This window comes from Rhinopithecus roxellana, chromosome 12 (assembly GCF_007565055.1).
Source record: "Rhinopithecus roxellana isolate Shanxi Qingling chromosome 12, ASM756505v1, whole genome shotgun sequence".
NCBI classification, from domain to species: Eukaryota; Metazoa; Chordata; class Mammalia; order Primates; family Cercopithecidae; genus Rhinopithecus; species Rhinopithecus roxellana.
This window is the reverse complement of record NC_044560.1, coordinates 71249134-71274842: the sequence shown is the minus strand read 5'-3', so window position 1 is coordinate 71274842 and position 25709 is coordinate 71249134. Positions and strand designations below refer to the sequence as shown.

General features: G+C 39.4%; 1 protein-coding gene across 1 annotated transcript; it reads left to right on the top strand.

The window, feature by feature from the left end:
* Positions 1-912: 912 nt before the first annotated feature.
* Positions 913-25250, top strand: LOC104662641 (guanylate-binding protein 6-like). Its single transcript, XM_030913774.1, is given in 12 exon segments — positions 913-1175; positions 11582-11775; positions 11777-11795; positions 12585-12712; positions 18729-18838; positions 19043-19239; positions 19786-20031; positions 21089-21369; positions 22082-22294; positions 23208-23310; positions 23654-23847; positions 24857-25250. Coding segments are annotated over 11 exon segments (1881 nt in total). The 5' UTR covers positions 913-1175; positions 11582-11604; the 3' UTR covers positions 25076-25250.
* The last annotated feature ends 459 nt before the right edge of the window (positions 25251-25709 follow it).

The following is a 25709-nucleotide window of genomic DNA, read 5'->3' as shown; positions in this document are numbered from 1 at the left end:
ACCCTGATCAGTCAGCAGCCATTGAATTAAGGCAAAACTCTCCACCAGCACAAAGATTACCACTTGCTGAAGGCTCAGATTATCATTAGCATTTTTCAGCAATAAAATATTTTAAAATTAAGGATCGTAATTTTATTTTTAGACATAATGCTATTGCACACTTACTAAACTTAGACTACAGAATAGTGTAAGCATAAGTTCTGGAAAACCAAAACTTTGGTGTGACTCACTTTATTGCAACATTTACTTTATTGCCGTGGTCTTGAACCAAATCTACAATATTTTTGAAGTATACCTGTGTCTGTGTGTTTGCAAGTGAGTGAACATATTTAAAACATTGAAAGCTACTTGTTAACAAAAGAACCCAAGAATCCCCACTAAGAGAAAAATGCTTACAATATTCTTGGTTTCTGAAGGTTTGTTTATTGTTTCTAATATGGGTTTTCTATTTTTCTTGTGTGCCAAGGAAACTAAAGCTAACTGGTTTAGTTTCAAGAAGAAAGCCCAGGAAGACTTCCAAGGTGGGGAAGACAGAAGAAAGCTGGCAGGACTGTGCTTGCTAAGGTGTGACTGTGCAGCATCTGTGGCTTTTTCTGACCTCTTCTCACCCCTGCACCCAACACCCATCCTCAAATTCAGATCAGGGCCGGGTGTGGTGGCTCACGCCTGTAATCTCAGCACTTTGGGAGGCCAAGGTGTGCGGATCACGAGGTCAAGAGCTCAAGACCATCCTGGCTAACACAGTGAAACCCTGTCTTTACTAAAAACAAAAAATTAGCCAGGCGTGGTGGCGGGCACCTGTAGTCCCAGTACTCGGGGGGAGGCTGAGGCAGGAGAATGGCATGAACCTGGGAGGAGGAGCTTGCACTGAGCCGAGATCGCAGCCTGCACTCCAGCCTGGGCGACAGAGTGAGACTCTGTCTCACAACAACAACAACAACAAAATTGAGATGTGCCTCTGCTAATTCGTAACAACTGCATGAATTGCTTTTACTTTCAATTTCAGCTTTATTGTACCATCCCATTTGTGGAAATGACTAGCTTCCTCAGCTCTCTCTCTTTTTTTCCTTTATAATGGAGGGACACAAAAGAAAAGAGGAAGGAGGAACGACAGCAAGGGGGTAGTGAAAGGCAACTGAAAACTCAAAACTTGGACCTGTGGTGCTGAAGAGCAGGTATGTTTGCTTTCTTTTACACGCAACTTGGTCCTACTCAAGACTCGGTTTCTGATTCAGAGTGGCAGCTGAGGAATGGGCAGGAAGGGCAGGGGGCCTGCTGCCTGGCCTGCAGGAATCTGTGACTGGCTTTAGTTCTGGGGAAGCTCAGCTTCTCCCCTTGAACCAGTGACAGCCAAGAGGTCACAGCCAGGCACACCGTGTCCCCCTGGATGTGCTCCTCCCTGATCATCAACTCAGGACAGCAGTGAGTGGCCTGGAATGAGCCCTGGTGGGCGCCTGCCTGGCTGTCTCTCTCAGGTCCTGCGGCAGGCCCAGAAATGCAGAGAACAAGGAGCTTCCAGGCAATTATAACCTGAAGGGAGAGTTTCTTTTCTATTTTTCTAGTGGTCACACTTAGGAAAGGTTCAGAGTAAGGGCTCTATTTAAGTCTCTATGTAGAAATAAAAGCTACTCCCTACATCGCTTGTCTTTATGACTTAAAAATAATTACATACTGTCTGTCTCTCTCTCTCTCTCTCTCTCTCTCGTTAGTTTCCCACAGGATCATCAGAGTTACTTGTAGCTCTTGATAAACAGATAGATACTTAGGCCTGGGAATCTGGGTTTTCATCCCCTCAGGTGATTCTTATGTAAATCAGAGTTTGAAAACCAGTCCTGACTAGGATTGAACAGCTGTATTTCATTTAGTAGAAGTTAAAAGTTCTCTGTTTCCTCACAGCTAAGAAACCAGAGACCTGATTTATATAAAGTTTGCAGGAGCAGCCACATCTTCCTAGAGCTTCCTTTACTGCTTACTTTAAAGAAGGGAATGTACAGTTGCAGTAACTCTAATGTGATGAAGATGTTACAATGCATTTCATCGTAGAAATCAGGGCCTCATGTTTGATCTCCATTCTCCTTCCTCCCCTCAGTGAAGAATCCTACAAGAGCAGGTTGTACAGCAACAGCATGCTTAAACTTTACTATTTTGCTCTGATGAAAAATTTATCTGTAGTTTTGGTTTCTTAGTAATTTACAGTTTGCATATTTTGTTGAACTGTATAAGCTAATGGACCAATGTAATTATGTAGCTTAACCTCCATTTAATTCAACTTTTACTAAAATCCTATTTTGTGCTGTATGCCATGTTAAGATATAAGCTTGTAATGTCTCATTTTATTACTAAAACACCCTCCGGGTTAGATGTATGATTTAACTCACAGACCCCTATAATTAACAGGCTCATCTAGGTGATGCTCCTTGGTCAAGGCCATATAAGTAGTGAATGATAGAGCTGGTATTTTTGATGGCATTAGAAGCATCTTGAATATTTGACATATAAATACAAAAGTGAGTATTTGAAGCATTTGAAGACAATATTATGTTTACATATTCTGATTATAAAGAAATACAAATATCATAGAAAATCATTTTAATATAATGGCAATAAAAATGTGCCAGGAGATCTACAGAATAATTTTACTTTCAATACTAAATTTATGGAATTAAACTTCACCTCTCAAAAACTTGCAATGAAATCCCGTATGCCTTTCACCTCAATTCACTCAACAGTGACACTGACATTATCTCTCAAAAGGAAATCTCTCTAACTTATCTCTGTATAGAGAAATAAACCTCTCTCTCTTTATATATCTCTAATTTATCTCTCTGTATAATATGCAATGTTATATGTATTGTTATTCTAATTCTTTTTTTTTCTCATCTGTGGGAGTAACTCACTGAGAACCTGACCCTTCTAGGCTAAGTGCTTCAGCCTGTATTTTAATTCTTTAGCTCTAGACATGTTTCTGCTTCCCTTTTGAAAAAGGTAGCCTCCACTCTCTAAAAGATTCTAATCCCACATTGCTTCTTCCCCTTCTCCCTTCAATTTCTATCCCTCTTCTAAACCTGTAGATAAAAGATGAGCACATACAGTCACATTGACAAATTAGAGAGCATGTTTCAGTGTATGATAATCATTAAAAAGTTACTGCAGGTTCCTGATCAAAGAACATATAGGATAACCACTGTCTTTGATTGTCAGTTTGTCAAGGATTTTGTCTTTTACTTTTTTTGTTTTGTGGTGAAATATGCATAATAAAATTAATAAATTTTACAATTTTAAGAGTATACTTCAGTGACACTAATATGTTCGTATTGTTGTGCAACTGTCTCCAGAATCTATTCATTATTGTAAACTGAGTCTCTCTACCTTTAAACAATGATTCACCCTTCCTTCCTCCCTCAGCCCATGGTAATTATGCTTCTACTTTTCATCTCAATGTATTTGACTATTCTAGTACCTCATCCAAGTGGAATCATTTAACATTTGTTCTTTTGTGTCTGGCTTATTTCACTTGGCATAATGTCTTCAAGACTGATCCATGTTGTAGCATGTGTCATAATTTCAGACATTTTTATGGATGAATAATATTCCACTGTAGGTATATACTACATTTTGTTGATATCATCTGTTAATGGACATAAGGGTTGTTTTCATCTTTTAGCTATTATAATGCTGCCATGACCATTGGTGTGCAATTATCTGTTTGAGTCCCTGCCTTCAATTTTTTTGGTGTATATACACAGAAATAAAATATATATTTTTAATTTTTTTATTATACTTTAAGATCTAAGGTACATGTACAGAATGTGTAGGTTTGATACATAGGTATACATGTGCCATGTTGGTTTGCTGCACCCATCAATTCGTCATTTGTATTAGGTATTTCTCCTAATGCTATCCTTCCCCCAGACCTCCACCCCCTGATAGTCCCATTGTGTGATGTTCCCTGCCCTGTGTCCAAGTGTTCTCATTGTTCAATTCTCAAGTATGAGTGAGAACATGCAGGTGCTTGGTTTTCTGTCCTTGTGATAGTTTGCTGAGAATGATGGTTTCCAGCTTCATCCATGTCCCTACAAAGGACACGAACTCATCCTTTTTTATGGCTGTATAATATTCCATGGTATATATGTGCCACATTTTCTTAATCCAGTCTATCATTGATGGACATCTGGGTTGGTTCCAAGTCTTTGCTATTGTGAATAGTGCCACAACAAACATATGTGTGCATGTGTCTTTATAGTAGCATGATTTATAATCCTTTGGGTATATACCCAGTAATGAGATTGCTGGATCAAATGGTAATTCTAGTTGTAGATCCTTGAGGAATTGCCACACTGTCTTCCACAATGGTTGAACTAATTTACACTCCCACCAACAGTGTAAAAGCGTTCCTGTTTCTCCACATCCTCTCCACCATCTGTTGTTTCCTGACTTTTTGATGATGGCCATTCTAACCGGGTGTGAGATGGTATCTCATTGTGGTTTTGATTTGCATTTCTCTGATGACCAGTGATGATGAGCATTTTTTTCACGTATCTGTTGGCTGTGTGGATGTCTTCTTTTGAGAATGTCTGTTCATATCCTTTGCCCACTTTTTGATGGGGTTGTTTGTTTTTTTTTCTCATAAATTTGTTTGAGTTCTTTGTAGATGTTGGATGTTAGCCCTTTGTCAGGTGGGTAGATTGCAAAAATTTTCTACCATTCTGTAGGTTGCCTGTTCACCCTGATTGTAGTTTCTTTCACTGTGCAGGAGCTCTTTAGTTTAATTAGATCCCACTCGTCAATTTTGACTTTTGTTGCCATTGCTTTTGGTGTTTTAGTCATGAAGTCCTTGCCCATGCCTAATGGTATTTCCTAGGTTTGTCCTGAATGGTATTGCCTAGGTTTTCTTCTAGGGTTCTTGTGGTTTTAGGGCTAAATGTAAGTCTTTAATCCATCTTGAATTAATTTTTGTATAAGGTGTAAGGAAGGGATCCAGTATCAGCTTTCTACATATGGCTAACCAGTTTTCCCAGCAACATTTATTAAATTGGGTTCTTGTTTTTGTCAGGTTTCTCAAAGATCAGGTGGTTCTAGATGTGTGGTGTTATTTCTGAGACCTCTGTTCTGCTCCATTGGTCTACATCTCTGTTTTGGTACCAGTACCATGCTGTTTTGGTTAATGTAGCCTTGTAGTATAATTTGAAGTCAGGTAGCATGATGCATCCAGCTTTGTTCTTTTGGCTTAGGATTGTCTTGGCAACGTGGGCTCTTTTTTGGTTCCATATGAACTTTAAAGTAGTTTTTTCCAATTCTGTGAAGAAAGTCATTGGTAGCTTGATGGAAATGGCATTGAATCTATAAATGACCTTGGGCAGTATGGCCATTTTCATGATATTGATTCTTCCTATTCATGAGCACTGGAATATTCTGCCATTTGTTTGTGTCCTCTTTTATTTCATTGAGCAGTGGTTTGTAGTTCTGCTTGAAGAGTTCCTTCACATCCATTGTAAGTTGTATTCCTATTTTATTATCTTTGTAGCAATTGTGAATGGGAGTTCACTCATGATTTGACTCTCTGTTTGTAAATAGTGTATAGGAATGCTTGTGATTTTTGTACATTGATTTTGTATCATGAGACTTTGCTGAAGTTGCTTATCAGCTTAAGGAGATTTTGGACTGAGACGATGGGGTTTTCTAAATATACAATCATGTCATCTACAAACAGGGACTATTTAACTTCTTCTTTTCCTAATTGAATACCCTTTATTTCTTTCTCTTGCCTGATTGCCCTGGCCAGAACTTCCAACACTATGTTGAATAGGAGTGGTGAGAGAGGGCATCCCTGTCTTGTGCCGGTTTTCAAAGGGAATGCTTCTGGTTTTTGCCCAGTTCAGTATGATATTGGCTGTGGGTTTGTCATAAATAGATCTTATTATTTTGAGGTATGCTCCATCAATACCTAGTTTATTGAGAATTTTCAGCATGAAGGGCTGTTGAAGTTTGTCGAAGGCCTTTTCTGCCTCTATTGAGATAATCATATGGTTTTTGTCCTTGGTTCTGTTTATGTGATGGATTATGTTTATTGATCTGTGAATGTTGAACCAGCCTTGTATCCTGGGAATGAAGCCAACTTGATCATGGTGGATAAGCTTTTTGATGTGCTGCTGGATCCGGTTTGCCAGTATTTTATTGAGGATTTTCACGTTGATGTTCATCAGGGATGTTGGTCTAAAATTCTCTTTTTTGTTGTGTCTCTGCCAGGCTTTGGTATCAGGATGATGTTGGCCTCATAAAATGAGTTAGGGAGGATTCCCTCTTTTTCTATTGATTGGAATAGTTTCAGAAGGAATGGTACCAGCTCCTCCTTGTACCTCTGGTAGAATTCAGCTGTGAATCCGTCTGGTCCTGGACTTTTTTTGGTTGGTAGGCTATTAATTATTGCCTCAATTTCAGAGCCTGCTGTTGGTCTATTCAGGGATTCAGCTTCTTCCTGGTTTAGTCTTGGGATAATGTAAGTGTCCAGGAAATTATCCATTTCTTCTAGATTTCTAGTTTATTTGCATAGAGGTGTTTATAGTATTCTCTGATGGTTGTTTGTATTTCTGTGGGGTCGGTGGTGATATCCCCTTTATCATTTTTTATTGCGTCTATTTGATTCTTCTCTCTTTTCTTCTTTATTAGTCTTGCTAGTGGTCTATCAATTTTGTTGATCTTTTCAAAAAACCAACTCCTGGATTCATTGATTTTTTGGAGGGTTTTTTGTGTCTCTATCTCCTTCAGTTCTGCTCTGATCTTAGTTATTTCTTGCCTTCTGCTAGCTTTTGAATGTGTTTGCTGTTGCTTCTCTAGTTCTTTTAATTGTGATGTTAGAGTGTCAATTTTAGATCTTTCCAGCTTTCTCTTGTGGGCATTTAGTGCTATAAATTTCCCTCTACACACTGCTTTAAATGTGTCCCAGAGGTTCTGGTATGTTGTGTCTTTGATCTCATTGGTTTCAAAGAACATCTTTATTTCTGCCTTCATTTTGTTATGTAACCCGTAGTCATTCAGGAGCAACTTGTTCAGTTTCCATGTAATTGTGTGGTTTTGAGTGAGTTTCTTAATCCTCAGTTCTAATTTGATTACAGTGTGGTCTGAGAGATCATTTGTTGTGATTTCTGTTCTTTTACATTTGCTGAGGAGTGCTTTACTTCCAATTATGTGGTCAATTTTAGAATAAGTGTGATGTGGTGCTGAGAAGAATGTATATTCTGTTGATTTGGGGTGGAGAGTTCTGTAGATGTCTATTAGGTCTGCTTGTTTCAGAGCTGAGTTCAGGTCCTGGGTATCCTTGTTTACTTCCTGTTTCATTGATCTGTCTAATATTGACAGTGGAGTGTTAAAGTCTCCCATTATTATTGTGTGGGAGTCTAAGTCTCTTTGTACATTTCTAAGGACTTGCTGTATGAATCTAGGGTGCTCCTATATTGGGTGCATATATGTTTAGGATAGTTAGCTCTTCTTGTTGAATTGATCCCTTTACCATTACGTAATGGCCTTCTTTGTCTTTTTTTGATCTTTGTTGGTTTAAAGTCTGTTTTATCAGAGACTAGGATTGCAACCCCTGCATTTACTTGGTAGATCTTCGTTCATCCCTTTATTTTGAGCCTATGTGTGTCTCTGCATGTGAGATGGGTCTCCTGAATACAGTACACTGATGGGTCTTGACTCTTTATCCAAGAGTCAAGTCTGTGTCTTTCAATTGGGGCATTTAGCCCATTTACATTTAAGTTCAATATTGTTATGTGTGAATTTGATCCCATCATTATGATGTTAACTGGGTATTTTGCCCATTAATTGGTGTAGTTTCTTCCTAGCATCAATGGTCTTTACAATTTGGCCTGTTTTTGCAGTGACTGGTACTGGTTATTTCTTTCCAAGTTTAGTACTTCTTTCAGGATCTCTTGTAAAACAGGCCTGGTGGTGACAAAATCTCTAAGCATTTGCTTGTTTGTAAAGGATTTTATTTCTCCTTCACTTATGAAGCTTAGTTTGGCTGTATATGAAATTCTGGGTTGAAAATTCTTTTCTTTAAGAATGTTGAATATTGGCCCCCACTCTCTTCTGGCTTGTTGGATTTCTGCCAAGAGTTCTGTTGTTAGTCTGATGGGCTTCCCTTTGTGGGTAACCATCCTTTCTCTCTGGCTGCCCTTAGCACTTTTTTCTTCCTTTCAATTTTGGTGAACCTGACAATTATGTGTCTTGGGGTTGCTCTTGTCGAGAAGTATCTTTGTGGTGTTCTCTGTATTTCCTCAATTTGAGTGTTGGCCTGCCTTCCTATGTTGGGGAAGTTTGCCTGGATAATATCCTGAAGAGTGTTTTCCAACTTGGTTCCATTCTCCCCATCACTTTCAGGTACACCAATCAAACGTAGATTTGGTCTTTTCACATTTTTCCATATTCCTTGGAGGCTTTGTTCATTTCTTTTTATTTTTTTTTCTCTAACCTTCTTTTCTCACTTTATTTCATTAATTTGATCTTCAATCACTGATACCCTTTCTTCCACTTGATCAAATTGGCAATTGAAGCTTATGCATGTATCACGAAGTTCTCGTGCCATGGTTTTCAGCTCCATGAGGTCATTTGAGATCTTCTCTACACTGTTTATTCTGGTTAGCCATTCATCTAATCTTTTTTCAAGGTTTTTAGCTTCCTTGCAATGGGTTTCAACATCCTCCTTTAGCTCAGAGAAGTTTCTTATTATTGACTTTCTGAAGCCTACTTCTGCCAACTCGTCAAAGTCATTCTCCATCCAGGTTTGTCCCCTTGCTGACGAGGAGCTGTGATCCTTTGGAGGAGAAGAGTCGCTCTGATTTAGAGAATTTTCAGCTTTTCTGCTCTGGTTTCTCCCCATCTTTGTTGTTTTGTCTACCTTTCGTCTTTGATTATGGTGACCTACAGGTGGGGTTTTGGTGTAGATGACCTTTTTGTTGATGTTAATGATATTCCTTTCTGTTTGTTAGTTTTCCTTCTACCAGTCTGCTTGCTCAGCTGCAGGTCTGTTGGAGTTTGCTGGAGGTCCACTCCAGACCCTGTTTGCCTGGGTATCACCAGTGAAGGCTGCAGAACAGCATATATTGCAGAACAGCAAATATTTCTGCCTGATCTTTCTTTGGGAAGCTTTGTCCCAGAGGGCAGCTGCCTATATGAAGTGTCTCTCAGCCCCTACTGGGAAATGTCTCCCAGTTAGGTTACATGGGGTTCAGGGACCCACTTGAGGAGGCAGTCTGTACATTCTCAGAGCTCAAACACCGTGCTGGGAGAACCACTGCTCTCTTCAGAGCTGTCAGACAGGGACATTTACATCTGCATAGGTTGCCTGCCGCCTTTTGTTCAGCTATGCCCTACCCACAGAGGTGGAGTTTAGAGGCAGTAGGCCTTGTTGAGTAGCAGTGGGTTCCTCCCAGTTCCAGCTTCTCTGGCCACTTTGTTTACCTACTGAAGCCTCAGCAATGGCAGACGCCCCTTCCCCAGTCAGGCTGCGGTCTCACAGATGGATCTCAGACTGCTGCACTAGCAGTGAGCAAGCCTGTGTGTGTGTGGTAGTCACTGAACCAGGCACGGGAGAGAGTCACCTTGTCTGCTGGTTGCTAAGACCTTGGTAAAAGCACAGTATTTGCATGGTAGTGTCCCATTTTTCCAGGAAGTCTGTCATGGCTTCCCTTGGTTAGGAAAGGGAAATCCCCCAACACCTTGTGCTTCCCCGGTGAGGCAACACCCCATCCTGCTTTGGCTCGCCCTCCGTGGGCTGCACCCACTGTCCAAGCAGTCCCAATAGGATGAGCCAGCTACCTCAGTTGGAAATGCAGAAGTCACTTCTCTTCTGCATTGATCATGCTGGAGGCTGCAGACTGGAGCTGTTCCTATTTGGCCATCTTAGAATTACCCCAATCAGAAATGAAATATTTTGATGTTAATTCTATGTTTCATCTTTTTTTAGGAACCACCATACTTTTTTTTTTTTTTTTTAGAGACGGAGTCTCGCTCTGTCGCTCAGGCTGGAGGAGTGCAGTGGCGTGATCTCGGCTCACTGCAAGCTCTGCCTCCTGGGTTCATGCCATTCTCCTGCCTCAGCCTCCTGAGTAGCTGGGACTACAGGTGCCTGCCACCACGCCTGGCTAATTTTTTGTATTTTTAGTAGAGACGGAGTTTCACCATGTTAGCCAGGATGGTCTCCATCTCCTGACCTCGTGATCCGCCCGCCTCGGCCTCCTAAAGTGCTGGGATTACAGGCATGAGCCACTGCGCCGGGTCACCACCATACTTTTATTCTTAGTGGCAATACCATTCATATTTCTACTAGCTATGGACAAAGATTCCAATTTCTCCACATCCTAGCTAACACTTGTTTTCTGCTTATTTTATTTTTATTTTTTGAAAATATTAGTCATTTTAATGGGTGGTTGTGGAGTGGTACCTCACTGTGGTTTTGATTTACATTTCCCCAGTGATAACTAATGTTGCACATGTTTTCATATGTGTATTAAGGTCATTTATAGGTCCTCCTGGGAGAAATGTTCATTTCAGGGCATTTTCAATTGGGATTTTGTCACTGTTGAGTTGTAAGCCTTCTTCATGTAGTCTATCAGATATATGGTTTGCAAATATTTTCTCCCATTCCATGGGTCGCCTTTTTACTACACTGACAGTGCTCTTTGATGCACAAAAGTTTTTAATTTTGATTAAGTGTGGTGTATCTTTTTTTTTTTTTTTTTTTTTTTCAGTTTTCTGTGGTTTTGGTATCATGCACAAGAAATCATGATACTGGAAATCTGAGTAAGGCAGAACATATACCAGAAAGGACAGCCCCCAGTCAGAATAGCAGGTTATAAATAAAGTCTGTTCTACTCCCTTCAGTTCAGGGAAGGGATGTGGAAACTGGACTGCCACCTCCTCCAGACCACAACCATGGCCTTGAGGTGAGTGGATAGGGAAAGGGCAAATGAAACACCTTGGAATTTCCTACTATTTTGAAGGTGCCCTTTTTTTTTTCTACTGGACATTTTCTTGGGTGCTGTAGACCTTTGACTGTTTTCTAGAGCTTCTATAAGATAATTTTAGTCATTTTTTCAGTTGTTTTTTGATGTCTCCAAGAGAGAAGAAGGACTTGGAACTTCTTAGTCTGCCATTTTGCGCAATTGTCTGGGTTTGTAATCCTGGCTCTATGACTTATGCACTCAGTCTTTGTGAGACTCATTTATCTCATTTACATATATAGGGATATAATCATCTCTAACTTGCAGGTTCTTATAAGTGTCAGTGAGGTCAGATATGTAAGGCAGGCATCACAGGGCTTGGACTATTGTAGACTCTCTATTATGATAACAATTACTTGAGTTTTATTATTACTATTGAAGAAAAATTATGGAGATGATAATATACTATGTTTCATTGCTAACACCATTACGGATTTGGGAGAATGATGGAGGAAGCCTTTTGCAGTTCGCTAATGCTAGGTTACATGTTGTCTCAAAGAAATGCAAAAGTCTTATCAGTCCTAAATTTATGGGTGCTTGCATTACTGTGGCAGAGAATGTAACCTTATTTCTACTGGGAGGCTCTTCTAGGTTGGCAGTTGCCATGGAATCTGGACCCAAAATGTTGGCCCCCATTTGCCTGGTGGAAAACAACAATGACAAGCTGTTGGTGAACCAGCAAGCTATACAGATTCTTGACAAGATTTCTCAGCCAGTGGTGGTGGTGGCCATTGTTGGACTGTACCGTACAGGCAAATCCTACTTGATGAACCTGTCTGGCAGGAGAGAATCATGGTGAGTGGTATCCTAGGACACAGGCCAATTGCTTGATTCCAGTATCTTAATGCTCTAACCTAGGCATGTGAAGCGAGAACCCAATTCCTTTCAATAAACCAACCTTCTCATTCTGATTCTCACCACCAAATCGCTACCTTTCTGTAACCTTTCCCCATATTTTTCCTTTTTCCCATTAAGGAAAATCTCCCCTACTAGTACTCAGAATGCTCCCATGTCTTGTGTATTCAAGTCCCGGGCTCCCGTAATTGTGTCTCCTTTCTCTTATAACATATTTTACTTTCTTCATGTAATATTCCCATCAACATACAAAGATGTTTGAAGGTGTATCATCTTAAAAACTCTTCCTGAATTTCACATGTCATAGTGGTCACCAAATCCTGTTTTGATTTTGTGTTTTTGTCTTTAATCACTTTCAGTGAAAAAAACATTGTCTCAATCTGCTTTTTTGAATTATTTTGCTTCTCATGTCTTTCTTCAACCCACTCCTGTCTGACTTTGAACCTCATCACTTTTCAGGATGTTCTTGTTATCAGTGATCTCCATTTTGTCTGATTCATGGATTCCTCTTCGTCTCCATTTTGAGCACTTGCTTGGCATCATTCTCACATTTAATGTCCCTTGCTTTTTGAAATAGATGAATCACAGAGAGAGACATTCTTGAGGAAATACAGAAAGCACCATCTTGTATGCTGGGGCAGTTACAATCAAACCAGTCTGAATCCATGGCCCCAGGGCTGCTTGGCTGTTCTTCTGTCCCCATGCTTAACTTCCTCCTCTTCCCTGCAGGCTTCCCTCTGGGCTCCACGGTGCAGTCTGAAACCAAGGGCATCTGGATGTGGTGCATGCCCCACCCCTCCAAGCCAAACCACACCCTGGTCCTTCTGGACACTGAGGGTCTGGGCGATGTGGAAAAGGTAAGGCAGGGAGTCATAGGCAGGTTCTTTTTATTCCAGACATGATCCTTGTAATTTAATTGTTGTGATATATTTGTGAAAACTAGAAATCCAACTACAGTGAATAAGGCAAACTTTGACCTGTTTGAGTCACACTTCTAGACAAGATTAGATATCATGGTATATTAGGTAAAACATTCTTTTATTTCTTGGCACAGTGGTGAATGACTTGATTCAATTTCATAAAATCTTGTTAAGCAGTTGAGTTCTAGGCCTTTGGGCTGAGTAGCGTAGACATTGGTGAACAAAGTAAAGGTCCTGCCCACAAAGAGCCCTCAGGGTGTAGAATGATTGGGAAAGAAGTAGGTTGCTGAGAGGGAGGAGATTGGAATGCAATGCAGTCCCTGCCCTCCGTCAATTCCACAGGGAGCTCTGTGGCTGGAATGGCCCTTTTGAGTTATCATGTTTTGGGACAAGGATGCTAGGCCTTCATCCCTGATGCTGGTCAATCACTGGAAGTCTGTCCTGGAAAACTTTCTCATTAAGAGAGCTGACACCTGTGATCCAGACAGCACCTCACAGCTTTCACCACGTACAGTTGCGTATAACTGTGCCTTAGTAAGAAAGAGAAGAGGTATTGACTCCAATCTCAGGAGATGAGGAAAGGCCTCTCACCCACCTTCTGAGCTACCACGTGAAGAGTACATTTGAGGGTTGGAATTAAGAGAGTTCAGTTTATATTTCTCATGATGAAGCTCATCAGCTACCCATAGAGCATTCTGGAAGGCTTTGAGACACTTCTGATTGTGCTTGTCATGTAAAAGTATTTGTTCTTCCTACAATAAACATTATAAGATGAATTTTTGGCATTTAGCTTCTTATGAATGGGTGAAATAAATAATTTCTATTTTTTTGTCTTAGTTTGAGACTTATTTGGGAATAGTTTCTATATTTCTGTACATATACATTTTATTTTTGCCCAAACAGGCATTGGAAATTCTGTTTATTTTTCAGGCTTTAGTGTTGTATAATTGACAGATAAAAATTGTATATAATTAAGCTGTAAAACTTGATGTTTTGATATGTGTATACACTGTGAAATGATCACCACAATCAAGCCAATAATATAGCCATTACCTCACATAGTTATCATTTTCTTTTTTCTATGCCCTTTTTTTATTTTTTGGTGTGGTAAGAACAATTAAGATCTGTCCTCTTAGCAGAAGTTAAGGTCGCAATCAATATAGTATTGTTATTGTATAGTATGTTACAGTCACATTGCTGTACAGTAGATCTCCAGAGTTTATTTATCTTGCATAACTGAAATTTTATACTCTTTGACCAAGATTTCTTCATTTCTCCCATCCCCAGCCTGTGGCAACCACTATTGCACTCTGCTGCTGTGAGTTTGACAATTTGACTATTTTAGATTCCACAAATAAGTGAGAACATGCAGTATTTGTCTTTCTATGTCTGACTTATTTCACTTAGCCTAATGACCTCAATGTTCATCTAAGTTGTTGCAAATGACAAAATTTCCTTTTTTGAGATTGAATATATATTATATATATAATATTCAATATTCAATAAATATATATATGCGTTCTATGGATGGGTTGACTGTGTCCCCTCCCAAATCTCATCTTGAATTGTAGTTCCCATAATCCCCACATGTCGTGGGAGGGACCCAGTGGGAGGTAATTGAATGATGTGGGTGGTTTCCCCCTGCTATTCTCATGATAGTGAGTAAGTTCTCATGAGAGCTGATGGCTTTAAAAGGGAATTCCCCCTTTACTTGGCTATCATTCTTCTCTCTCCTGCTACCATGTGAAGAAGGATGTATTTGCTTCCTTTTCCACCATGACTGTAAGTTTCCTGAGGCTTCCCTAGAGATGCTGAACTGAGTCAAACTTCTCTCCTTTGTAAATTGTCCAGTCTCATGTATGTCTTTATTGGGCAGCATGAGAATGGACTAATACAATGCACATACATGTACTCTGTGTTTTCTTTTCTGTTTGTCCATTGATGGACATTCAGGTAGTTTCCATATCTTGGCTATTGTGAATAATGCTGCAATTATTATGGATATATTTAAATATTCATACTTCCATATGTAAATATAAATATGAAAGTATAGATATCTCTTTAAAATATTGATTTAATTTCATTTGGATTTATACATAAAAGTAAGATTACTGGATCACTTTGTAGTTCTATTTTTAATTTTTTGAGGAATCTCTATACTTCTTCCCTAATAGCTGCATGAATTTACACTCCAAAAAACAGCAGATGTTCCCTTATTTTATATTCTTGCTGATAATTGTTATTTTTAATTCCTTTGGAAATAGCTATCTTAAATGTGTCAAGTGATATCTTATTTTTGTTTTAATTTGCATTTCCTTGATAATTAGTAATTTTATACACCTTTACATATACATATTGGCCATTGGTGTGTCTTCTTTTGAGAAATGTGTATTCAGGTTCTTTACTCATTTTTTAATGTTTATTTTAACTTCAGGGATACATGTGCAAGATGTGCAGGTTTGTTACGTAGATAAGCATATCATGGGGGTTGGTTGTACAGGCTATTTTATCACCCAGGTATTAAACCTAGTGTCCATTTATTATTTTCCCTGCTCCTCTCCCTCTTCCCCTCCCACACCCTCCCATAATCCCCAGTGTGCGTTGTTCCCCTCTATGTGCCTGTATGTTCTCATCATTTAGTTCCCATTTACGAGTGAGAACATGCAGTGTTTGGTTTTCTGTTTCTGCTTTAGTTTGCTATGGATGATGCCCTCCAGGCCCATCCATGTCCTTAAAAAGGACATGATTTTGTTCTCTTTTATGGCTGCATCGTATTTTATTGTGTTTACTTACCACATTTTATGTATCCAGGCTATCACTGATGGGCATTTAGGTTGATTCCATGTCTTTGCTGTTATGAATAGTGCTGTAATGAAAGGAAGACATGCATGTGGCCAACAATCATATGAAAAAAAAGCTCAACATCACTGATCATTACAGAAATCCAAATGGAAACCACAGTAAGATACCATCTCACACCAGTCAGAATAGGGTATTAATAGAAAGTCAAAAAATAACAGATACTGGTGAGGCTGTGGGCTTTTACACCATTAGTGGAAGTGTAAATTAGTTCAACCATTGTGGAAGACAGTTTGGCCATTCCTCAGAGAGCTAAAGACAGAACTACCATTGAACCCAGCAATCCCATTACTGGGTATATACCCAAAGGAACATAAATCATTCTATTATAAAGACACATGCACACAAGTTATTGCAGCACCTTTGCTCATTTTTAATGAGGTATGAGGTTTTATTTGCTATTGAGTTATATAAGTTCCTTATATATTTTGGATATTAACCCCTTATCAAATAAATGGTTTGCAAATATTTTTCTCCTTTTCCATTGGTTGCATTTTCAGTCTGCTGCTTGTTTCCTTTGTTACCTGAAGCATTTTAATTTGATGAAATCCCACTTGTCTAATTTTGCTTTTGTCACCTGTGCTTTTGGTGTCATATCTAAAAACATCATTGCCCAAACCAACGTCAAGTTTTTTCCCTAAATATTCTTCTGTTATTTTTACGGCTTTATATCTTTTTTTCCCTCTTCTATCTAACTAAAATTTCGTATCCTTTAACTAACATTTTCCAACCTTCCTTTTCCCCTCTCCACTAGCTCCTTGTAACCTTCATTCTACTTTCTGCTGCCATGAGTTCAACTCTTAGATTTCACATGTAAGTAAAATCATGCAGTGTTTGCTTTCTGTGCCTGGTTTATTTAACTTCGCTTGACATCCTCTAGATTCCTCCAGGTTGTTGCCAATGACAGGATTTCCTTCTTTTTGGAGGCTTAATAGTATTTCATTGTGTATAGATTTCACATTTTTTAAAAATTCCTTCATCTGTTGTTGGAAACAGGTTGACTCCATGCCTTGGCTATTGTGAATAGTACAGCAATAAATATAAAAGAACAGATATCTCTTTGACATAGGCACTTCATTTTCCTTGGATGTATACACAGTAGTGGGATTTCTGGATCCAGTTTCTGACTTTCCATTTAAGTCTTTAATCCATTTTCAGTAGTTTTTGTGTATGGTGTAAATGGGATCAAATATAGATCTCCTGCATACATGTGGATATCTGTTTTCCCAGCACCATTTATTGAGGAGACCATTGTTTCTTCAATGTGTGTTCTCAGCACATTAGTCAAAAATGAGTTCACTGTGGATGTATACATTTATTTCTGCATTGTCTATTCTGTTCCATTGATCTATATGTCTGCTTTTATGCCAGTATCATACTATTTTGGCTACTGTGGCTTTGCAATATATATTGAAATGAAGAAATATAATGCCCCTGGCTATGTTCTTCTGGTTCAAGATTACTTTGATTATTCAGGGCATTTTGTGATTCTGTGTTAATTTTAGGATTGTTTTTTATATTTATTTAAGAATACTATTGGGGCCGGGTTGAGACAGTGGAGATGGCTTGAGACTAGGAGTTAGAAACCACCGTGGGCAACATAATGAAAGCCCATCTCTACAAAAAAATAATAATAAACAAAATGCCTTTGGGATTTTTATAGGTACTCTAAAGTCATCTATCAAACAGTAATATACTCCTGTCTAAATAGTTTATTGTTTGTCACGAGTCCTACTTCTAAGAAGAATCCTCATTGATTACTTTTTTAAAAATTAGGGATTGTTGGGCATAAAGTAATGAATAGGCTGTTCTTCCTACCTCCAAAATCCCATATAGAATCTTCTGGAATCATGTAGAAATCTCTAGATCTCAATTTTTATTTTTGCTTTAGGAACCAGTTACACATGCTTTTTAGGGTAGAAATAATTCCTGGACTATCTATAATTTAGACATGCTCTAATTTATAAAAACAAATTTAGCCTGACCTTTAGTGCCTTTAATCAACCAGGTACTGGAGCTCCCTATTCAGTCTTATCTTCTGCACTTACCCTGTGCTCAGTCAGACCAATAAACTCTATTCTTATTGCAAAGATTCCTGAAATCTACAATCTCTAATTTTGTTTCTGTGGGTCTTTATACTTGCAGAATCACCTTCATTTCTTCAAATCCACGTTGTATCAATTCTTTAACATTCAGCTTATGACTTCCAGGAAGTCTTCATACCACATACACTTTCTTCAATTTTCATAGCTCTTATCTTCTAGGATAGACTTGTAATTTTTAATTTAACATTATAGCTATGGGTTCCACTTCTTATGTACATTACTAAGATGTTATCTCTTTAAAAAATTGTCATTTTTATTGGATTTATCATTATGAATGTTTGAAATAGTCATCTTGAGAGTAAACTTATTAAATTTGCTTTTCTAAACATAAGAACAGTGAGAAACATTCTTCAGTTTCCCATAAGTGTTTGCTGAATTTAATTGAATATAATTACAATCGCCAGTTATGCATACTATGGTATGGTTTTTTTACATGATGCATGGCCAGTAAATATGTGTAGACTGAAGAAGTGTTCATACTCATCATGAATATCCAACTGAGAACCAGATATTTTACTAGTTTTTCCATATATGCATCTTATTTCATCCAACTGAGGAAAAGAAAAACCCTATGAAGATTAGAATCCTTTTATATGTAAAGAAATTGTGATTAGATACAAAAAAAAAAAAATCAGCCGGGCGTGGTGGCAGGGGACTGTCATCCCAGCTTCTTGGGAGGCTGAAGCAGGAGAATGGCCTGAACCTGGGAGGCGGAGCTTACAATGAGCCGAGATCGCGCCACTGCACTCCAGTCTGGGAGACACAGCGAGACTCCGTCTCAAAAAAAAAGATTAGAAGACATATTGTACTGTCAAACTGTTGATTAGAAGACATATTGTACTGTCAAACTGTTGTTTACATTCATGTCTATCTTCTTTGTACAGCAAGTACATTAGCTGAAATCATAAATGAAAGACTGACAAAATAAATGTCTCGGTGAATTTCTAGAGACTACACTCCTAAGTCCTTTGCTCTAATGTGCTTTTTAGGGTGACCCTAAGAATGACTCCTGGATCTTCGCCCTGGCTGTGCTCCTGTGCAGCAGCTTCGTCTACAACAGCATGAGCACCATCAACCACCAGGCCCTGGAGCAGCTGCAGTATCCTTCCAGGAACAGAACAGAATCACCAAGTTTCATTGACATTATGGGAATGGAGATCCAGTCATTTCCTCCTTCCCTTTAATTTAATTACCTTTGATGCAGCCTAGGGAACCCAAGACAAAAGAGAGTGTTTATAATATTTTTATAAAAGAAATGTGTGAATTGTGGGCAGACAATTGCTTTTCCTTACCTAAGTCCTAGTTACGTGACGGAGCTCACAGAACTCATTAAGGCAAAGTCCTACCCAAGGCCTGATGGAGTAGAAGATTCCACGGAGTTCGTGAGTTTCTTTCCAGACTTTATCTGGACTGTACGGGATTTCACTCTGGAGCTGAAGTTGAATGGTGACCCTATCACAGAAGATGAGTACCTGGAGAATGCCTTGAAGCTGATTCCAGGTATCAGCAAGTGGCCTGGGTTGTGGGTGGTCCAGTGGGTGTGTGATCTGCTAAACACTGCCCGTCATCTCTTGGGTTTCATTTGTATTTGAGACTAGATTGAGGTCTGTAGAAATGGGGACTGAGGGGTATGTCGAAGAGCTCTAGGAATGGAGCCTAGATCACTTAAGAAAAGCAGAGTCTAAAGTGCGGATAAATTATTCAAGACAGATTTGTTCTTTGTACAATTAGTACTCTAGCATTCAGATTACAATGGGTGCTAAGACTTTCTAAAAATAAGATGCTTGCGATCCCTGTTTTCTCCTCTGCTTTTCTGTGTTTAGAAAATGACTGACCAGATCATTGTTAGACATGAAATTATAAAGAAAAGCCTATCTAATAAAAATATATGTGTGTGTTAGTCCACTTTGCATGAATGTTTATGTTAAAGGAGGTCTGTAAGCCTACAAGATGGCAAAAAGACAATATAAACCCTATCAAAAATACCTTTAGCTCCCTTATACCAAGACTGTTTTCACTATATTCTCCGTTTTTCTTATCCTTCAGGCAAGAATCCCAAAGTTCAAGCATCCAATTTGCCCAGGGAGTGCATCAGGCATTTCTTTCCAAAAAGGAAGTGTTTTGTCTTTGACCGGCCAACACATGACAAAGTCCTTCTAGCCAATATCGAGAAGGTGTCAGAAAAACAACTGGATCCCAAATTCCAGGAACAAACAAACATTTTCTGTTCTTACATCTTCACGCATGCAAGAAGCAAGACCCTCAGGGAGGGAATCACAGTCACTGGGAATCGTGAGTCTCCTTTTTACATTTCTGTGGTGCCTCCTGTGTGTTGATTATATTGTATAATGTGTTTCTCAGAATTTTTGTTAGATTCCATGTAGAACTATGTGTATACAGGTATCCACACTCAATGAAGAAATGTGTATAATTATCACACAGCAATTTATAAATTCCTCTCCAATATTGCAAACTCTATCTGTGGCTTCCTCATATCTAAAAAAAAAAAATCCTCTACTGATAAAATAACTAACTGAATATAAAAACAGACACATAATATTTTCTTAGGGTAAGTCCTATGTGTTCAGTATTCTTTGCAAAGAGAATACAAAAGATATGTTGAAGTTTAAAAACCTCTAGAAGGCTGGGGGTGGTGGCTTACACCTATAATCCCAGTACTTTGGGAGGCAGAGACATGCAGATCACTTGAGCTCAGGAGTTCGAGACCAGCCTGGACAACATGGTGAAACCCCATCTCTACAAAAAATACAAAAATTAGCTGGGTATGGTGGAACATGCCTGTAGTCCCAGCTACTTAGGAAGCTGAGGCAGGAGAATCACTTGAGCCCGGGAGGCGGAGGTTGCAGTGAGCCAGTATCACACCACTGCACTCCAGCCTGTGCTTCAAAAAAAAAAAAAAAAAAAAAAAAAAAAAAAAAAGTCTAGAAATAAATAAATATTAGCCCATAATTCCCTGAAAATACATTGATAGCTTCCGAATAAGGAATAAATGTGATACTATTTGCCCTGCCTCATCATTTTATCTGTGTAAACTACTTTTCTTGTAATTTTTAAATGAGAATTTGTACTTCCTGTATACCCTCTAGTATGTTAGATAAAAGTAGATATTTAAATTTTTTAGCACTGTGGACTGGAGATCCATAAAAATGAAGAGTCATTATGAAAATAAAAGTGATAATAGAAGAAGGAGGTAGGGATGTGGGTGTATGTGTTTGCATGTGTGCACGTGCGTGTGTGTGCATGCGTGTGTGTGTGCTCAGAAATGTAGCCTAGGATCCCATTGAGCTTTAATTTCATATTTAGCTCCTAAATCTCCTGGTCCATTTAGGTCTGGGAACTCTGGCAGTGACTTATGTAGATGCCATCAACAGTGGAGCGGTGCCTTGTCTGGAGAATGCAGTGATAACTCTGGCCCAGCGTGAGAACTCAGCTGCCATGCAGAGGGCAGCCGACTACTACAGCCAGCAGATGGCCCAGCGAGTGAAGCTCCCCACAGACACGCTCCAGGAGCTGCTGGACGTGCATGCGGCCTGTGAGAGGGAAGCCATTGCAGTCTTCATGGAGCACTCCTTCAAGGATGAAAATCAGGAATTCCAGAAGAAGCTCGTGGTAATTTGCCTTCGTCATTGCTGTTCATCATCCTTCCCCTTGAAGAATGAAGCCTCTACTTGCCTTTATTGACACCAATGCTCATCTGTCACTGAGGAATAACTTATTATGGATTCTCATGAGGGATAGAGTTTCAAAAGACTACATATCCCTCTTTTATCTGCCCAAACCTTAAGCACTTAACCAGAAAACCTTCAGATAACTAAGGTAAAAGTCAATACAGATCCCTTAAGATCTTAAGTGAACACTTCTAAGGATTCCTGGCCTGCTCTGAACATGCACAAGTCATCCCTGAGCAGTGCAGTTTTTCTGTGCATAGTCTACCTTTCCCAGGAAACAAAGATTGTCTTACCAAATCTTCATTCCGGGCCATTGTTCAACTTACATTGCTCCTTCTTGTATCCTTGTACCATTGAGGACAGGAGCACAGGATGCTACCGCTGCAACAAACCATAGAGATTATGGAATGTAGTCCCATCATGTCACAGATGAAGAACCTGAAGCTCAGAAGGTTAATGAACTTTTCCATAGCCTTGAAGAGAATTTTTAGTATTGTGAATATGTGAAATTTTGTGTTTCTGATTCCACATCTACTCCACTAGAATGTTTTTCTCATGAGGACCACAGTTAGATTGACTCTTCTACCAGATTCTTTAGAATTTCATCTCCTCCATATGTTTCTTCTGGTGACATCTCTACATTTCCCTTGCAGGAAATCACAATGAATAAGAAGGGGGATTTCTTGCTGCAGAATGAAGAGTCCTCTATTCAATACTGCCAGGCTAAACTCAATGAGCTCTCAAAGGGCCTAATGGAAAGTATCTCAGCAGGAAGTTTCTCTGTTCCTGGAGGGCACAAGCTCTACATGGAAACAAAGGAAAAGATTGAACAAGACTATTGGCAAGTCCCCAGGAAAGGAGTAAAGGTGAGGAATAAGGGGAACATGGGGAAGTTTATAGGATAGAGTGAATGGAGTCTTCAGCACCAGCCGTGGGTAATAAGAGAGCAGAGGGATAGCAGAACGCCTTAGCTTTCAATGTCCACTATTTATCATTTAATTCTTAGAATAAAAATTTTTATCCCCAAACAAGGAATATAGTATTCAGAAATCCAGGAGAGACAGAACGAAAATTCGTCATGTGCCAAGAGCTGATGATTTGTGTGGTTAAAGTAGAATCTTTGCATTCAAAGCTGATTAAAATGAGAGAGTATGAAATAAATAGACAATTACATAGAGAGTAATGACATTTACGGACCTGTGGAAAATGGGCTACCTACCTGGTGTTTCTTACCACCACCTAGGTGATGGTAATACAACTAACTCACAATGAGCTGTTATTACCTACAGTGTACTATTAAACTCTTCCCTAGACATTTTAATTTCATCTTCCTAATGACTTTAAGAAGCACCCTTATTTTGAAAATTTTACAGATCTGAACTTAGTACCCAAGGATGATTACATAACTTGCCTAAAGTTGTAGCCAGCAAGTGGCAGGAGAAAGCAAGAGCATAGGTTAGAGGCAGCATTGCACACTGAAAGACAACCATATATAAGCATCAGAGATTGGGAGTTTGTACACCTGTACATAGTTCTGCCTGGCCAGAACCCAAAGCAGGTATGGGGAGATATAGCCATGGGAGAGGCACTGGAGGGAGACAGGAAGCAGGAGTTGAGGTGGGGCTCTGGTCACACTAAAGAGCCTGCACACTTTGTAGGGGGCCACTTTAGAATTTTAGGCATAAAGCAAAAGTTACAAGACCAGAATTGTTTTTGCAACACTAATACACACAACATCGATTTTCAAGGAAATCTAAGTGCTTTTTCTTGCTTCCATAGGCAAAAGAGGTCTTCCAGAGGTTCCTGGAGTCACAGGTGGTGATAGAGAAATCCATCTTGCAGTCGGATAAAGCCCTCACTGATAGAGAGAAGGCAGTAGCAGGTATGGGGCAGGGCTTAGCTTACAGCAGGAGGGGTATGTTTATACAATGCCCTCCAACAGATCTAACAGGAAAACCTTCCCAAACTGAGGAATTTCCTCTTCTGTGGAACACACACTCTGCTAAATCTGAAAATAACAAGATTGGAGCTATGATTGTACATAAGCCAGACAGGCAGAGCCTTTCCCATCACATTCTCGAATGTGCTCTCAATGGTGTGGACCTGGGTAAATTCTGTGATTTCTCACCCTGCCTTTCAGATTTGGTTTAGTCTCTCAGCTCAGAAAAGTGGAGATGAATCGTCACCTATTATTTTCTTCTCTTTCTAATACCTTCATGGAGCAGTGGATCGGGCCAAGAAGGAGGCAGCTGAGAAGGAACAGGAACTTTTAAAACAGAAATTACAGGAGCAGCAGCAACAGATGGAGGCTCAAGAGAAGAGTCTCAAGGAAAACATAGCCCAACTGAAGGAGAAGCTGCAGATGGAGAGAGAACACCTGCTGAGAGAGCAGAATATGATGCTGGAGCACAAGCTGAAGGTAAGTCTGCCCTTGGCCTCAGCAGGCCAGATGGTCCTTGCCCAGGTACCTCAGGAAGGGCTGGTGAAGGTTACAGCAGCATCTTGGAAGGAAGCACACCATTTGCTGCTTGGGAGTCACTAAAAGCCCTGAATCCTTCTCTCTCTCTCTCTCTCTCTCTCTCTCTCTCTCTCTCTCTCTCTCTCTGTGTGTGTGTGTGTGTGTGTGTGTGTGTGTGTGTGTTTATTGTTTCAGTAAGACTTGGAATTCCTCTCTATATTCTCTGTACTTAGATTCTGGAGAGGTAAGGTTGACTATGATCCCTACAAGTCCTTGGGGAATATAGATATGTTTGGAGCTGCTGTTTGGGGAGATTTTAAAAGTAATCTCAAGAGGTTAAACATATATTCCACACAGTGTATTTGATGTGAACGGCAACTGGTTTCCTTCACCAAGCACATATTACCAGGAGCTCTACTACCACCCAAACACCCTGAGTTAGATCCATGCTGACATACAACTCTCAGAAATTTCCAGGCTTAAAAGGACAGGAAAGGGAAAGTTGCTGCAGTTGTCACCCTGTGTGGGTAGCCTGCCCAAATTAGCACACAGTGTAGGGAGAATTCCTTCATTGTCCATCTGAAAGTTCTCTCATAAGGAATTTCTGTATCAGCTTATAAGTTCCTTTTATTCCTACAATATGGGTGACCGTACTGCCCAATTGGGAGTGAGAATTTATGCAGTCAGACCAATGGCTACCTCCCAACTGGCATCTTTTGGGCAGGAACATGTAGAATTTGTCCTAATACCTGAGTTAGCACCATAGCAAAACCATAATGTGGATGAATATTAGTAAAGTTGTAAACTATGCTTCCTCACAATGTCTAGGTCCAAAGTCTCCTCTAATAATTGATAAAACGTTTTTAGGAGTAAAATAAAGAAAGTTTCACACAGGTCTTAAATACAAAATCTAAGTCTTAAGAGAATAGGGATTTTTAAAATTTTACTTTCCTTCCTACATTTACTTTAGGTCCAGAAAGATTTGCTTGATGAAGGATTTAAGAAGAAATGTGAGGAGATGAATGAAGAGATAAATCAACTAAAACATATGATTGATACTACAAAAAATGATGATACTCCCTGGATTGCACATATCTTGGACAAATTTGTCAATGAGCTACCTTCAATATTGTCTGCTCCTAAATTAATTGGTCAGGTTGTCAAAGGTGTGAGTTTGCTCTTTAAATAGCATGAGTTCCTCTATTAAGGATATTATAGATCATACATATATGCTTTGCACTATTTTTGATCTTGATCTGTATGTTTTTCATTTTCATTCAGCAAAGTTTTGCTTTGTTTTTTTTTTTGTTTGTTTGTTTGTTTTTTTGTTTTTTTTTTTTGGAGAGTCTTACTCTGTCGCCCAGGCTGGAGTGCAGTGGTGCAATCTCGGCTCACTGCATCCTCTGCCTCCTGGGTTCAAGAGATTCTCCTGCTTCAGCCTCCCTAGTAGCTGGGATTATAGGTGCACACCACCACACCCAGCTAATTTTTGTACTTTTATTAGAGACGGGATTTCACCGTGTTGGCCAGGCTGGTCTCGAACTCTTGACCGTAAATGATCCACCTGCCTTGGCCTCCCAAAGTCCTGGGATTACAGGCATGAGCCACCACACCCAGCCCTCATTTAGCAAAGTTTTAAACATAAAAAGTGCTTGTTAGAGGATATCACTGCCTGGCCCACATGAGATAGAACAGATCCATACACACTTTGAAACACTATGTTCTCTTTTAGAAAATATAATTTTGAAAAATAATTTACATACAAGAGGTCCACTGGGGCATTGCTTTTAATGACAAAATATTGGAATGTACTTGAATGTCCT